This window comes from Haematobia irritans, chromosome 4 (assembly GCF_050003625.1).
Source record: "Haematobia irritans isolate KBUSLIRL chromosome 4, ASM5000362v1, whole genome shotgun sequence".
Lineage (NCBI taxonomy): Eukaryota > Metazoa > Arthropoda > Insecta > Diptera > Muscidae > Haematobia > Haematobia irritans.
This window is the reverse complement of record NC_134400.1, coordinates 196,585,297-196,601,191: the sequence shown is the minus strand read 5'-3', so window position 1 is coordinate 196,601,191 and position 15,895 is coordinate 196,585,297. Positions and strand designations below refer to the sequence as shown.

At 31.6% G+C, this 15,895-nt stretch overlaps 2 protein-coding genes across 2 annotated transcripts; both read right to left on the bottom strand.

The window, feature by feature from the left end:
* Window positions 1-8,440: 8,440 nt before the first annotated feature.
* LOC142233889 (acyl-CoA-binding protein-like) lies at window positions 8,441-9,131 on the bottom strand. The gene is made up of 2 exons (XM_075304950.1): window positions 8,886-9,131; window positions 8,441-8,807 (listed from the first exon to the last, which is right to left on the bottom strand). Exons 1-2 carry the CDS (start codon window positions 8,892-8,894, stop codon window positions 8,562-8,564), a joined length of 255 nt encoding a protein of 84 aa, XP_075161065.1. The 5' UTR covers window positions 8,895-9,131; the 3' UTR covers window positions 8,441-8,561.
* A 630-nt stretch (window positions 9,132-9,761) lies between these two features.
* Window positions 9,762-14,975, bottom strand: LOC142235934 (uncharacterized). The gene is made up of 3 exons (XM_075307183.1): window positions 13,527-14,975; window positions 11,517-11,945; window positions 9,762-9,779 (listed from the first exon to the last, which is right to left on the bottom strand). The coding sequence occupies exons 1-3, from the start codon at window positions 14,973-14,975 to the stop codon at window positions 9,762-9,764; spliced, it is 1,896 nt and encodes a 631-aa protein (XP_075163298.1).
* Window positions 14,976-15,895: the final 920 nt, after the last annotated feature.

Below are 15,895 nucleotides of genomic sequence, written 5' to 3'. Positions count from 1 at the left end.
AAAATTTTCTATAGAAATAAAATTTTTACAAAATTTTCTATAAAAAGTTTTCTCTAAAAATAAAATTTTGACAAAATTATCTATAGAAATAAAATTTTGACAAAATTTACTTTAGAAATAAAATTTCGACGAAATTTTCTATAGAAATTATATTATGACAAAATTTTCTATAGAAATAAAATTGTGACAAAATTTTCTATAAAAATAAAATTTTGACAAAATGATCTATAGAAATAAAATTTAAAGAAAATTTTCTATAGAAATAAAATTTCGACGAAATTTTCTATAGAAATTAAATTATGACAACATTTTCTATAGGAATAAAATTGTGACAAAATGTTCTATAGAAATAAAATTTTGACAAAATTATCTATAGAAATAAAATTTTGACAAAATCTACTTTAGAAATACAATTTTGAAAAAATATAATTTAAAATAAAATTTCTATAAAATTTTCTATAGAAATAAAATTTCTATAAAACTTTCTATAGGAATAAAATTTTGACAAAATTTTCTATAGAAATAAAATTTTGACAAAATTTTCTATGGAAATAAAATTGTGGAAAAATTTTCAATAGGTATAAAGTTGTGAGAAACTTTTCTATAAAAATAAAATTTTGACAAAATTGTCTATAGCAATAAAATTGTGACAAATTTTCTATAAAAATAAAATTTTGACAAAATTATCTAAACACATAAAATTTTGACAAAATTTACTTTAGAAATAAAATTTAGAGAAAAATTTCACTAGAAATAAAATTTCGACGAAATTTTCTATAGAAATTAAATTATGACAAAATTTTCTATAGAAATAAAATTTTGACTAAATTTTTTATAGAAATAACATTTTGACTAAATTTTCTATGGAAATAAAATTTTGACAAAATTTTCTATAAAACTAAACTGTAGATAAATTTTCTATAAAAGTCAAATGTTGAGAAAAATTTCAATAAAAATAAGATGTTGAGAAAATTTTCTATAGAAATACAATTTTAAAAAATTTTCTACAGAAATACAATTTTGACAAAATTTTCTATTGAAATAAAATTTTGACCAAATTGTCTATAGAAATAAAATTTTAACAAAATTGTCTATAGAAATAAAATATTGACTAAATTTTCTATAGAAATAAAATTTTGACAAAATTTTCTATAGAAAGTTTTCTCTAAAAATAAAATTTTGACAAAATTATCTATAGAAATAAAATTTCGACGAAATTTTCTATAGAAATTAAATTATGACAAAATTTTCTATAGAAATAAAATTGTGACAAAATTTTCTATAAAAATACAATTTTGACAAAATGATCTATAGAAATAACATTTAAAGAAAATTTTCTATAGAGATAAAACTTTAACAACATTTTCTATAGAAATAAAATTTTGATAAAATTTTCTATAGAAATAAAATGTTGACAAAATTGTCTATTGAAAAAAATGTTTCTATAGAAAATTTTGACAAAATTATCTATAGAAATAAAATTTTGACAAAATCTACTTTAGAAATAAAATTTTGAGAAAATTTTCTATAGAAATAAAATTTCTGTAAAATTTTCTATAGAAATAAAATTGTGACAAAATTCACTTTAGAAATACAATTTTGACAAAATTTCCTGTAGAAATAAAATTGTGACAAAATTGTCAATAGAAATAAAATTTTGACAAAATAAGACATTTTTGTTTAGTAGTTTGTTGGTAAAATTTTCTCCAAATTTTGATGTTGGCTCAGGTGTCGGCCCTGGGCAATATTGTCAAAGACACCATATGTCTATTGAAGTCGAACTGACTAAAATTGCGACCTAGACCTATTCAACAAAAATATGTTCACAAACAGACGGACAGACGGCTAGATCGGCTCAGGAGCACGGTTGGCGTAGTTGGTAGAATTCTACCAAAAATTGTAGATTTTTTACTGTTTGGTAGATTGGTAGAATTCTAGATGTTTTGGTAGAGTTTACAAGTTTTTCCTTTACAACTAAGATAAAAAATTGATAATATTTTCTATAGAAATAAAATTTTGACAAAATTGTCTATAGAAATAAAATTTTGACAAAATTTTCTATAGAAATTAAACTTTGGGAAAATTTTTTATAAAAATAAAATTTTGACAAAATTTTCTATTGAAATAAAATTTTGACAAAATTTTCTATAGAAATAAAATTTTGACAAAATTTTCTATAGGAATAAAATTTTGAGAAGATTTTCTATAGAAATAAAATTTTGACAAAATTTTCTATAGAAATAAAATTATCACAAAATTTTCTGTAGAAATAAAATTATCACATAATGTTCTATAGAAATAAAATTTTCACAATATTTTCTATAGAAATAAAATTGTGTCAAAATTTTCTATAAAAATAAAATTTTGACAAAATTCTCTATAGAAATAAAATTTTGGAAAAATTTTCTATAGAAATAAAGTTTTGACAAAATTTTCTATAGAAATAAAATTTTGACAAAATTTTCTATAGAAATAAAATTGTGACAAAATTTTCTATAGAAATAAAATTTTGACAAAATTTTCTATAGAAATAAAATTTTGACAAAATTTTCTATAGAAATAAAATTGTGCCAAAATTTTCTATAGAAATAAAATTTTGAAAATATTTCCATCAAAGAGGTTTTGTAAGCTGTTTCAGAGATGCCACCTTATTCAGATGTTAACATAATCCTATCTTTAAACGAATATGATAATAGTGACCCTATGGGCACTAGAATGCTTTGATTATATTGTTATCTTCTTCAAAGTATATTTCTTAGAATTGCTGATTTTTTTTTATTTTGTGAAAACTGTAAATGCAGAAAACAGCATTGATTTTGTACTTCTTCTTCTATTTTGACAAAATTGTCTATAGCAATAAAATTTTGACAAAAATTTCTATAAAAATAAAGTTTTTACAAAATTTTCTATAGAAATAAAATTTTGACAAAATTTACTATAGGAATAAAATTTTGAGAAGATTTTCTATAGAAATAAAATTTTGACAAAATTTTCTATAGAAATAAAATTTTGACAACATTTTCTATAGAAATAAAATTTTGACAAAATTTTCTATAGAAATAAAATTTTGACAAAATTTTCTATAGAAATAAAATTTTGACAAAATTTTCTATAAAAATAAAATGTTGACCAAATTTTCTATAGAAATAAAATTTTGACAAAATTTTCTATAGAAATAAAATTTTGACAAAATTTTCTATAGAAATAAAATTTAGACAAAATTTTCTATAGAAATAAAATTTTGACAAAATTTTCTATAGAAATAAAATTTTGACAAAATTTTCTATAGAAATAAAATGTTGACCAAATTTTCTATAGAAATAAATTTTTGACAAAATTTTCTATAGAAATAAAATTTTGACAACATTTTCTATAGAAATAAAATTTTAACAAAATTTTCTATAGAAATAAAATTTTGACGCAATTTGCTATAGAAATAAAATTTTGAAAATATTTCCATCAAATAGGTTTTGTAAGCTGTTTCAGAGATGCCACCTTATTCAGATGTTAACATAATCCTATCTTTAAACGAATATGATAATAGTGACCCTATGGTCACTAGAATGTTTTGACTATATTGTTATCTTCTTCAAAGTATATTTCTTAGAATTGCTGATTTTTTTTTTTATTTTGTGAAAACTGTAAATGCAGAAAACAGCATTGATTTTGTACTTCTTCTATTTGTTCATATTAAATGTATTATTATCTAATCAAATGTTAACATTTTCAGTCTATCATAGATTGTGTATATTTTTTATTTTGCAGCTCATATCATTTGCCAAAAAAAAGTGTCACTTGAACTATAAATTTTAATCGTACCAAGTCCATATTACCCTGTACTCGATAATCCCATATGAAATAATCTTGGCGGGCAAAGTATAAGTGGCCCGACCATCCACTTGTAAATCAAACGAATCATATTTAATTGCTGTTCACATTAATCACACGGTTATCTAATAATACAAGTAAATATTGTAAGCAATGACAAATAGGAAGTGGCGATATTTTATTTGCTAAGAATTGCTTACAATTATCACGCAGAGAAGGAATATGATCACCTCAAACATGTTTCAAGAGCAAAATGTTATTTTTGTATGGTGACCATGGAACATGTTTGTCACTAAAATGTTATTTTCTCGTCAAATATAACCTGCTTGCCGAAATCAGATACATGATTTCCGAGGAAATAACATGGTTGCGAAAACCATGTTACATGGTCACCACCCAAAAATAACATTTTGCTCTTAAAACATGTTTGAGGTGATCATATTCCTTCTCTGGGTGATTCGAATTAACCCCCATTTGCATAAAGCTCCGTTAGTGTTCCGTTAAAGTTAACCAAATTTTAAACCGTATTATGGACGAAGCTGTCATCTTGTCTTATATTCCATAGGCCAGTGAGGAAATTAACTGACGAAAAATGTTCAGTTAAAGTTAAACGGAGAGAAGATATTTTCTGTTAACTGGCAGTTAAAGCCTAACGGAGCTACATGAAAATGGCCGTAAATAAGAAAACATTTTGATAAACAGTATGTGTTATTGAGCTTCGAAGTCTTATCTTAAGATAATTGTTATTAACCCGGATTGGAAGTAAAAGCTATGCAGTAATCTCCGCTTATTTGTACTTAATTTCCGAAATATCTAAAACTTTGTCTAATTAGTCATCTCGATTAATTGCCCATAGATTAATTGCATATCATCTTCCTCAATGATGCATGAGTTACATATGTATGTTCGTCTTCGGTATCTTGTATTTATGGCGGCAGTTACTAAAATCTCCATGGCCACAAAGCACCTGGCATTGCTAGAAATTCACATTACCGAGAGTTTCCATTTTGATGCAGCTTTTCTTCGCTGCTGGTCATAAGCGTAGGAAGGCCTCTGGGGAGGGGGCTTAGACCCCCCAGAAAAATTTTAGCCCCCCCCCCCCAGAATTTGAAAACCTATTTACGATTTTACATTTTTATAAAAATTAAACAAGTATATACTCGTACAACGCACAAAGTTCCACTAAAGACTTTCATGCACAATCGAATTACTTGGGTTGTGGTAGAAGTCTGATATTTATGAAATAAAGCTGTGGTTGAACTTATGATTTAGTTGAATAAAAAATAGTAATTGATATTAAAACTATTCTTTCATAAATTAATATTTTAATTATGCTGTAAAAAAGCGTCGCCAAAAAAGAAGTGAAAATGTTCTTTTTGGGTCTGGAAGTGGTACAAAATTGGCGGAGAAGCGATGAATGTACTACGAACTTGTCATAGAACGAATGTCCACCGTTTCAACAGCCGTTGCAATGAATTTGCATCACTCCTTAAGGTGTGATCCGAATTCAGTGTTTTGAATGTGAATTAAAAATTTTGTGATATTTTCCGAAATAAATAATTTGTATACTTTTTTATGATTTTTAATGCTTGTTTGAAACGTTTTCCCTCGAATATTTTCAAATATTATCGATTTTTCTATAATGGATTTAGCATTTTTGCGGCAAAATATGAATAATTTGTACCATTTTATTTATTCTCACTCTTTTTTTAAACTATTTGAAAAAAGAAAACAAAAAATTACGCATTAAAATATAAAAAAAAATTAAGTAAAAAAACTTCCTGTGAAGTTAAAATAGTTAACTTCTTTGTGAAGACATTGTTGGAAGTGCTTTTAAAGTTGTGCCTTTAGAACAACTCCCAATTTTTTGCTGGGAAAAGTGTGGAACTACCCTACGGGAAATGGATCAACCACAGAACTGGTACATGACTAGTCCCTGGTGTGTATGGACCAGTCCCAGTTCTGATCAAAACGTATGGAAGGGACCGTCCACTTTAACTTGGGTTTGTCATTGACGGAGTAAACTTACATTTTAGGACGCCTCTTGGACTCATCCCAAAGGACACGTCCTGGGACAATTTAGTAGGAGCAACCTATAAATAGGTCCTCAGGAACCAGTCTCGGACAAACTCTTAGAAATCTCTTTCAATTTGGGCTCCTAATCGAACCCGAAATGAAATAAAAACTTGAAATATGTGGAACAAAAGGTTATTCTGATAATTTTATTTCACTAAATGTGAAAATTGCAACTAACTGGAGCACAGGTACCAGTTCTGTGATAGGTCCGTCAGTGGCAATTTGCACCAATTTCCCGTAGGGTACTTTTATTTGCTTCATTATAAATTGATTGTCGAGTTATTTTGAAGTCTATTTTTTTTATTCAATTTTATGAAAAAAAAACATTAGTTGAACCTATAAGTTCAGTCTATAAAGTTTTAGCTATTTTATATAGGCTACAGCTCCCCCTAGGAAAATTGTCTAGCTACGCTAATGCTGCTGGTTCAGTAATAGTGTTCAGAATTGATGCTTGTTCGTGAGATATCTCAGACCTTTCCATTATCAGCAGATTCAATGGAGGGATTCCAGCGAGCAACGCTCTGCACCTTGTCTAGAATTTTTCTAGGCTTTTCTAACCTATAGATAGCGGTATATTTTTCGAATTAGATGGGTAAAAATGTCGAATTCCACTGGTCCCGCGGATAACACTGTAATAAGCAGAGTAACGCATTTTTATACCCTCCACCATAGGATGGGGGTATATTAACTTTGTCATTCCGTTTGTAACACATCGAAATATTGCTCTAAGATCCCATAAAGTATATATATTCTGGGTCGTGGTGAAATTCTGAGTCGATCTGAGCATGTCCGTCCGTCCGTCCGTCCGTCTGTTGAAATCACGCTAACTTCCGAACGAAACAAGCTATCAACTTGAAACTTGGCACAAGTAGTTGTTATTAATGTAGGTCGGATGGTATTGCAAATGGGCCATATCGGTCCACTTTTACGTATAGCCCCCATATAAACGGACCCCCAAATTTGTCTTGCCGATCCTCTAAGAGAAGCAAATTTCATCAGATCCGGCTGAAATTTGCTACATGGTGTTGGTATATGGTCTCTAACAACCATGCAAAAATTGGTCAACATCGGTCAATAATTATATATAGCCCCCATATAAACCGATCCCCCGATTTGGCTTGCGGAGCCTCTAAGAGAAGCAAATTTCATCCGATCCGGCAGAAATTTGGTACATGGTGTTAACATATGGTCTCTAATGACCATGCAAACATTGATTCAGTTGAAATTTGGTACGTGGTGTTAATATATGGCCTCAAACACCCATTGGACGAAATCGGTCCATAATTATATATAGGCCCTATATAAACCGATCCCCAGATTTGACCTCCGGAGCCTCTTGGAAGAGCAAAATTCATCCGATTCGGTTGAAATTTGGTACCTTAAGTTAGTATATTGTATCCAACAACAATTCAGGAATTGGATCATATCCGTCCATAATTATATATAGCCCCCATATAAACCGATCCCCAGATTTGACCTCCGGTGCCGTTTGGAGAAACAAAATTTATCCGATCTGGTTGAAATTTGGTACGTGGTGGTAGTATATGATATTTAACAACTATGCCAAAAGTGGTCCATATCAGTCCATAATCATATATAGCCCCCATATAAACCGATCCCGAGATTTGACCTCCGGAGCCTCTTGGAAGAGCAAATTTCATACGAGTCAGTTGAAATGTGGTACATTGTGCTAGTATATGGCCGTTAACAACCATGCCTAACTAGGTCCATATCGGTCTATAGTTATATATAGCCCTCAGATAAATCGATCCCCAATCACACAAAAATTGGTCCATATCAAGTTCATAATTGTATATAGCTCCCATATAAGCGACCTCCATATTTCAATTCTGGCTCTCTACGTATTGGCTAAAATATACCACGTATGTAATAACTCACAATTTAGAAAACGATGTTAAGAAGTTTTAAGATACCACAACCCAAGTAATTCGATTGTCGATGACAGTCTTTCGTAGAAGTTTCTACGCAATCCATGGTGGAAGGCACATAAGATTCGGCCTGGCCGAACTTACGGCCGTATATACTTATTCTATAGAAAATTTTGTCCAAATTTTATTTCTACTGAAATTTTTTGAAAATGTTATTTCTATAGAAAATTTTGTCAACAATTTATTTCTATAGAAAAAGTTGTCAATATTTAATTTCTTTAGGAAATTTTGTTAAAATTCCATTTCTATAGAAAATTTTGTCCAAATTTGTAAATTCGATTGGAAGATTGGTTGTACAACTAACCCCATTACAATTCGGATAATATAAATTTGATTTTATAATGGATAATCTGCTGTCAAATAGACACATTTATATCGGTTTAGACATCAAGCCTACGCTGGAAACTTAGTCAGTCTTTGGTAGTGATCGGATGAAAAATAGGCTTTCAGGATTCCCAAGAAGCGATCTCTGTTCATATTATTATATTCATCATCTCGGGCTATTATTATATTCATATCAGCTTGTTATGTACTACAATACTCTCCACTATTCGAATGTATTGAATAAAAACTAAATTATTAATATATATTTTTTTAGAAGTACCTTTTGCCATTTATTACAAAAAAAAAAAAGAATTAACAATAAAACCCCTACTACCAGTATTTTGATTTTTCTCTTAAAGACCAACTCTCTGAATTGAATTAGACTTAGGCATATTTGGGAGCATATTTCTCGTAGACCTTGACATAGGCATCCTTAGCAGCATCCTTGGACAAACCCTTGTGGGAGTTCCAGGCTTCCCACATGGCTTTCTTTTTCAAATCCAAAGCACCGGGTTTATCGATGTTCACATCACCAACGGTGGCCTGTTTGAAGAGACCGTAGAATTCCAAGAATTCCGAATCGGATGGCTTCTTGGAGAAATTTTTGGCCAATTCACAAGCTTCTTCGAACTAAAGGTATAAAAAAATATTTAAAAAAATATATTAAAATACGATTTCGGCTATGGTTATAGTAGAAGTAAAACTTACGGAAACCATTTTGTTGATTGATGTGGCTACTTGGATAAATGGACTACAAGTGGTGACTTTATGCTTATCCCAAATGGTCTTTTATAGTACTCCTATATCCCCCAACGATGGAATAAGAATATAATTAAATTAAATATTTTATCTTTTGTGGATTTTCGTCAATTGAGATATCCGGAACATTTTTAGTTTCAAAGTCAATTTCACTTTTCGATATCAGTTAGTAGTATTTACTTTGAAACTATTGCTTGGCAGAAATGATGGAATATTGCTGTGCTTAATGTTAATTATATCTTATCAATTGATAGGAAATTATTTTAATAAATATTATATATATATATATATATATATATATATATATATATATATATATATTTTTTTTTTTTTTTGTTTGATTGGCATTTTTAATATGAGGCCCATGGTAACAAATTTAAATGATAGCAAGTTAAGTTCAGTGGAGGGTGTGAATTTTCCTTTAAATTTTTATAGGTTTTGGTATCTGTTGTTGTGGGTGTATTTAGAGTTTAGTATAGAGCTTTATATATATTTTCTTTATTTCTTCACATACAATCAACAACATTTTATGATGAAGAAAGAAGTTTTTCGAAAATGGAACCGAAATACTGGAAATTTGCTTTCGTCCAGTTAAGAACTTATTTTGTACTCAATCCTATGCCAATAGTCCAGGCAAAAAGTGGTTGTTTGAATTGATAAAATTTCGTGTCTGCTACCCTGTGTTACAATAGAATTTACAAATATTTAACACAAGATTTAAAAATTTAAGCTATTACGTATATGGAGTTTTTTTTTTTTTTTTTTTTTTTTTTTATTTAAAATAACAGCTTTATGGTATATACAAGATATAGATGCCTCAGCGTCTTATAGACCTTGTTGAGGCTAGTTGGCAAAGGTAAATTCAAAGCTCAATAAATAACATAAGTCTTGAATATTAACATAAAATGGATATGCAAAAACTAGGTAAATACATTATTTTAGGAAGTTAATGTATGAAATATATAATGAAAGTTATGTAGTTATAAACAAATTATGGCAGAATTTCATCTATACTATCATTTAGGTGCATTTTAATTAACCTTTTAAATAAAGAAATCGTACTAATATTTTTCAAATTATTCGGCAAACTATTATACGCTTTACTTCCCATATATTCAACCCTCTGTTTCGTAGTTTCAAGGCGACATCTGGCTAATCTTAAATTACTGTTGTTTCTTGTATTAAAAGAACTTTGATTTACTCCAAACGTTACAGTATGGTGTCCTATATGATGTAAGCATTTGTAAACATAAGTCAAAAGTTGCATTCTATATAAACCATATATTGGCAATATCGAAGGAAATCTATTTTTATATAAAGGGTGATTCTTTTGAGGTTAGGATTTTCATGCATTAGTATTTGACAGATCACGTGGGATTTCAGACATGGTGTCAAAGAGAAAGATGCTCAGTATGCTTTGACATTTCATCATGAATAGACTTACTAACGAGCAACGCTTGCAAATCATTGAATTTTATTACCAAAATCAGTGGCAGAAAATCGGCTTTTTTATCGACAAATTTTGTTCAGCGATGAGGCTCATTTCTGGTTGAATGGCTACGTAAATAAGCAAAATTGCCGCATTTGGAGTGAATAGCAACCAGAAGCCGTTCAAGAACTGCCCATGCATCCCGAAAAATGCACTGTTTGGTGTGGTTTGTACGCTGGTGGAATCATTGGACCGTATTTTTTCAAAGATGCTGTTGGACGCAACGTTACGGTGAATGGCGATCGCTATCGTTCGATGCTAACAAACTTTTTGTTGCCAAAAATGGAAGAACTGAACTTGGTTGACATGTGGTTTCAACAAGATGGCGCTACATGCCACACAGCTCGCGATTCTATGGCCATTTTGAGGGAAAACTTCGGAGAACAATTCATCTCAAGAAATGGACCGGTAAGTTGGCCACCAAGATCATGCGATTTGACGCCTTTAGACTATTTTTTGTGGGGCTACGTCAAGTCTAAAGTCTACAGAAATAAGCCAGCAACTATTCCAGCTTTGGAAGACAACATTTCCGAAGAAATTCGGGCTATTCCGGCCGAAATGCTCGAAAAAGTTGCCCAAAATTGGACTTTCCGAATGGACCACCTAAGACGCAGCCGCGGTCAACATTTAAATGAAATTATCTTCAAAAAGTAAATGTCATGGACCAATCTAACGTTTCAAATAAAGAACCGATGAGATTTTGCAAATTTTATGCGTTTTTTTTTTAAAAAAAGTTATCAAGCTCTTAACAAATCACCCTTTAGATCAAGTGTAGAATACATGATGGGCAAGTCAGCTACAATTTTCAAAGCCTTGCTCTGCAATCTGAATAGGGATTTCAATTCCTCACTTTTCCCGTGTCCATACAAAATAATCAAATAGTTCAGATGACTTTGTATCAGTGCCCTATATATTAGCATTTTCGTGTCAAAGCTAAACCTGTTTTTAAACTTAAATAAGAAACCAATGGCCTGTGCGCATTTCCCCCTCAAATATGCGACATGCTCGTCCCAATTCAAGTTACTTTGAAGGTAAATCCCCAGATACTTTAAACTTGGTACCTCAGTCACTTCTACTCCTTCTATACGTACAGAAAAAGAAGTACTACGATTAACGCGAGGTTGAAAACGTATAACCTTAGTCTTACCGGAGTTGAGATACAATTTGTTGACCCTGGCAAACTCAGAAATCAAAGCTGCATCGCGTTCAATCAATACCTTAACAGCTTGTTCAAACCTATAACCATATAAGACGCAAATATCATCAGCATACAAAAATATCGTGCCGTCCAATTCGAGGTTCACAATATCGTTCAAATATATTCTAAATAATAGTGGTCCCAGTACACTTCCCTGTGGAACACCGTGTTCCACAACACCGACTTCACTCTTGTAGTCTCCTATGGAGACATATTGTCTACGATTTTGCAAGTAATGTCGGAGCAAGTATAAAGTGCTACCCCTGATTCCATAATACTTAAGTTTTTCAATTAAAATATTGTGGTCAACTAGATCAAAAGCCTTGGAAAAGTCATAGAAGATTCCCACTACACCTTTATTCCCACCATCTAATTTACCACATATCGAATTCACCACATTTACTGCAGCTTCTTCCGTCCCACATCCTTTCCTGAACCCATATTGGAAATCACTTAGTAGTTCATTACCTTCCAAATAAAGGGTGATTTGTTAAGAGCTTGATAACTTTTTTAAAAAAAAAAACGCATAAAATTTGCAAAATCTCATCGGTTCTTTATTTGAAACGTTAGATTGGTCCATGACATTTACTTTTTGAAGATAATTTCATTTAAATGTTGACCGCGGCTGCGTCTTAGGTGGTCCATTCGGAAAGTCCAATTTTGGGCAACTTTTTCGAGCATTTCGGCCGGAATAGCCCGAATTTCTTCGGAAATGTTGTCTTCCAAAGCTGGAATAGTTGCTGGCTTATTTCTGTAGACTTTAGACTTGACGTAGCCCCACAAAAAATAGTCTAAAGGCGTCAAATCGCATGATCTTGGTGGCCAACTTACCGGTCCATTTCTTGAGATGAATTGTTCTCCGAAGTTTTCCCTCAAAATGGCCATAGAATCGCGAGCTGTGTGGCATGTAGCGCCATCTTGTTGAAACCACATGTCAACCAAGTTCAGTTCTTCCATTTTTGGCAACAAAAAGTTTGTTAGCATCGAACGATAGCGATCGCCATTCACCGTAACGTTGCGTCCAACAGCATCTTTGAAAAAATACGGTCCAATGATTCCACCAGCGTACAAACCACACCAAACAGTGCATTTTTCGGGATGCATGGGCAGTTCTTGAACGGCTTCTGGTTGCTCTTCACTCCAAATGCGGCAATTTTGCTTATTTACGTAGCCATTCAACCAGAAATGAGCCTCATCGCTGAACAAAATTTGTCGATAAAAAAGCGGATTTTCTGCCAACTTTTCTAGGGCCCATTCACTGAAAATTCGACGTTGTGGCAGATCGTTCGGCTTCAGTTCTTGCACGAGCTGTATTTTATACGGTTTTACACCAAGATCTTTGCGTAAAATCTTCCATGTGGTCGAATAACACAAACCCAATTGCTGCGAACGGCGACGAATCGACATTTCACGGTCTTCAGCAACACTCTCAGAAACAGACGCAATATTCTCTTCTGTACGCACTGTACGCATTCGTGTGGTTGGTTTAATGTCCAATAAAGTAAACTGAGTGCGAAACTTGGTCACAATCGCATTAATTGTTTGCTCACTTGGTCGATTATGTAGACCATAAATCGGACGTAAAGCGCGAAACACATTTCCAACCGAACACTGATTTTGGTATTAAAATTCAATGATTTGCAAGCGTTGCTCGTTAGTAAGTCTATTCATGACGAAATGTCAAAGCATACTGAGCATCTTTCTCTTTGACACCATGTCTGAAATCCCACGTGATCTGTCAAATACTAATGCATGAAAATCCTAACCTCAAAAGAATCACCCTTTATTTAGATATTTGGTTATACAAAAGTCTCTCGAAGATATTATTAAATGTCGATAAAACAGCTATTGGCCTATAACAGTCCACTGTGCAAGCATTAATTTTCTTCGGGATCGGCATCACTTTATGGATTTTCAGTACATTGGGATAGGTCCCACTAATCACCATGTCGTTGAATATTCGAGTTAAATGAGGTATAATCATATGAGAATATCTCAAAACTAAATCAGAACTAATTCCGTCAAATCCAGGACATTTCCCTTTCTTTAAACTGAAGATGACGCGCTCTACATCGTTATTAGTAGCAATACTAAAATTTAGACGACGAGAAGAAGTATTAAGAGTCCCTAAACTATTAAAATGGTCGCCAGGTAAACATACAATTTTCGATTTCAAGTCTCGCACAGATTGCAAAAAATATTCATTGTATAGTCTCGCCATATGGGCTCCCTCAGGTATTTTATTCCCATCAGCATCTATTAAGCACAATGTCTTCTTCTTACCTCTTCCTAAACTTTCATTTAGAAATCTCCAACATTTCGCTGGTTCATTTCCAATATCTCGCAGATTTTCTGCATAAAAAACATTCATTGATTGCTTGTAAGCCTTTCTAATAGTTTTACTTAAAGATTTTAAACTTTCAGATATGTCCACATTCTCAGGATGTCTTCTTCGCGCTTTCAAAAGCCTTTCCTTTAATGCAAAGAGTTTCATAAGATTCCCATTCACCCATGGAGTAATTTCACGTCTGGTCGATTTCAAATGGGAGGTTTCGACAGTGCTTCGTTCCAAACCTGTCTTAATAACACCTATCAAATTCGAAATATCATTACACAAGTCACCAGTTTCTATAATAATAGGAATCTCCCTCTCCAAATACAAACGTAGGGCGTCGTGATCAAGGTGAGATCGTTTAACTTGAAAGTGCTCCCGACTCTGTGAACTGATATGTATATCAATGAATATTAGGTTATGATCTGATACACCATTTTCTATAGAACTTATTGTCAACAAATCGCTGATATTGCTGTAAATATGGTCAATGCATGTCATGCTCTCAGGACGAGTCACTAGCAGGTTGTTATTTTCGAAATCAAAGGAAGACAAAACGTCACATAGGTTACGAGATGAGATAGAATCGAAAAAGTTTATATTCGCATCGCCCATAATAATACATGAAGTCCGTCCGTACAAGTAAAGCATATTCTCCAAAAACATCAAAAACGTATTCACATCACATTTTTGTGACCTATAAAAAGATATTAACTTTAACGGGTTTCCTCTCACCTTTACATCATTCAAGGTAAGCACAATAAAATCAATAAAATCATGGCTATCACACAATTCCATTGTGTACTCTACACCTTCACGTATAAACATAGATGTCCCACCGTAACCGTCTGGCCTACAACAATGGACAGAGTTATACCCAGGAATATTATAAATCTGGGCGATATTATCTAAAAACCATGTCTCTTGAACTGAGATAATATTAGGTAAAGCAGGAAGGCTTGCAATAAGGGACTTGAAATAATTGAATTTAGTTATGCTAGATATACTTCTAACATTCATAGATGTAATTCCAAATGAAGAATTTCTGCCATTAATAATAAAGTTTCGATATGATTTTACATTTTTATAATAATTATTATTCATAAAAACAAAAGAAAATTAAATGATTTTTACAAAATTTAATTTAAATGGAAGCAAAATTTAAGATGTTGAAAGATACGGGTCATCTTCATCTTCTTCACGATTCACATCATGTATTCTACTCGCACGGGATTTTTTGTAGGTTGATGCTTCCAATAATAATTTGTCCACATCACTCTCGTCGTGTATTACTCTGGCTCTTGACAATTCACTCTTCTTTGCAAACACTCTCCCATTAGCCGTATATACGCTTCTGAATCCGACAGTTTTCAAGTTCTTAGCATGGTTAAATAGCTTTAAGGTTTCTTTACTCAAATAATCATTTATGAAAACAGATTTAGTAGCATCATTGTCCTTAAGTTTTTTCTTCATAGACATAATTACATCTTTAGATTTTTTAGAATTCATTTTCACAATAATAGTTTCTTTTTTATTTCCATTTTCATTTTTTTTCTTGATGAAGTAAGCATCTACAATATTATCTGGTTGAATTTTTACACCAGTATCTTTAGATATGCTTACGACTAATTCAGTGGCAGATACGTTGTCGACATTTTCAATTCCAGTTAACACACAATCATTTGCTATTCGCTGATCATTGAGAAATTTGACCGAACTTTTTAATAAATTTATTTCAGTTTTCAATTGTTTGTTTTCTTTTTGCATTGTTTCGATTTTCTTTTTGTTTTCTGCAACTCCTCTTAAAATTTCATCGTATTGTCGCGACATAAAGTTCATTGTTTCAGTAATATGATCCAGCTGATCGAGTTTTCTTAAGTTTGTTTTGATTACTTCTAACTCCTTTTCAATGGTACCACTCTTATTACACAGATGGCAAA

What these genes read in the sequence shown, in the direction of transcription:
- LOC142235934 (XM_075307183.1), bottom strand. Translation starts at nt 14,975, where the DNA reads ATGAATGTTAGAAGTATATCTAGCATAACTAAATTCAATTATTTCAAG. An exon ending in ATGTACTGAAAATCCATAAA is followed by an intron (nt 11,946 to 13,526) that starts GTGATGCCGATC and finishes GACTTTTCCAAG; the next exon opens with GCTTTTGATCTAGTTGACCA.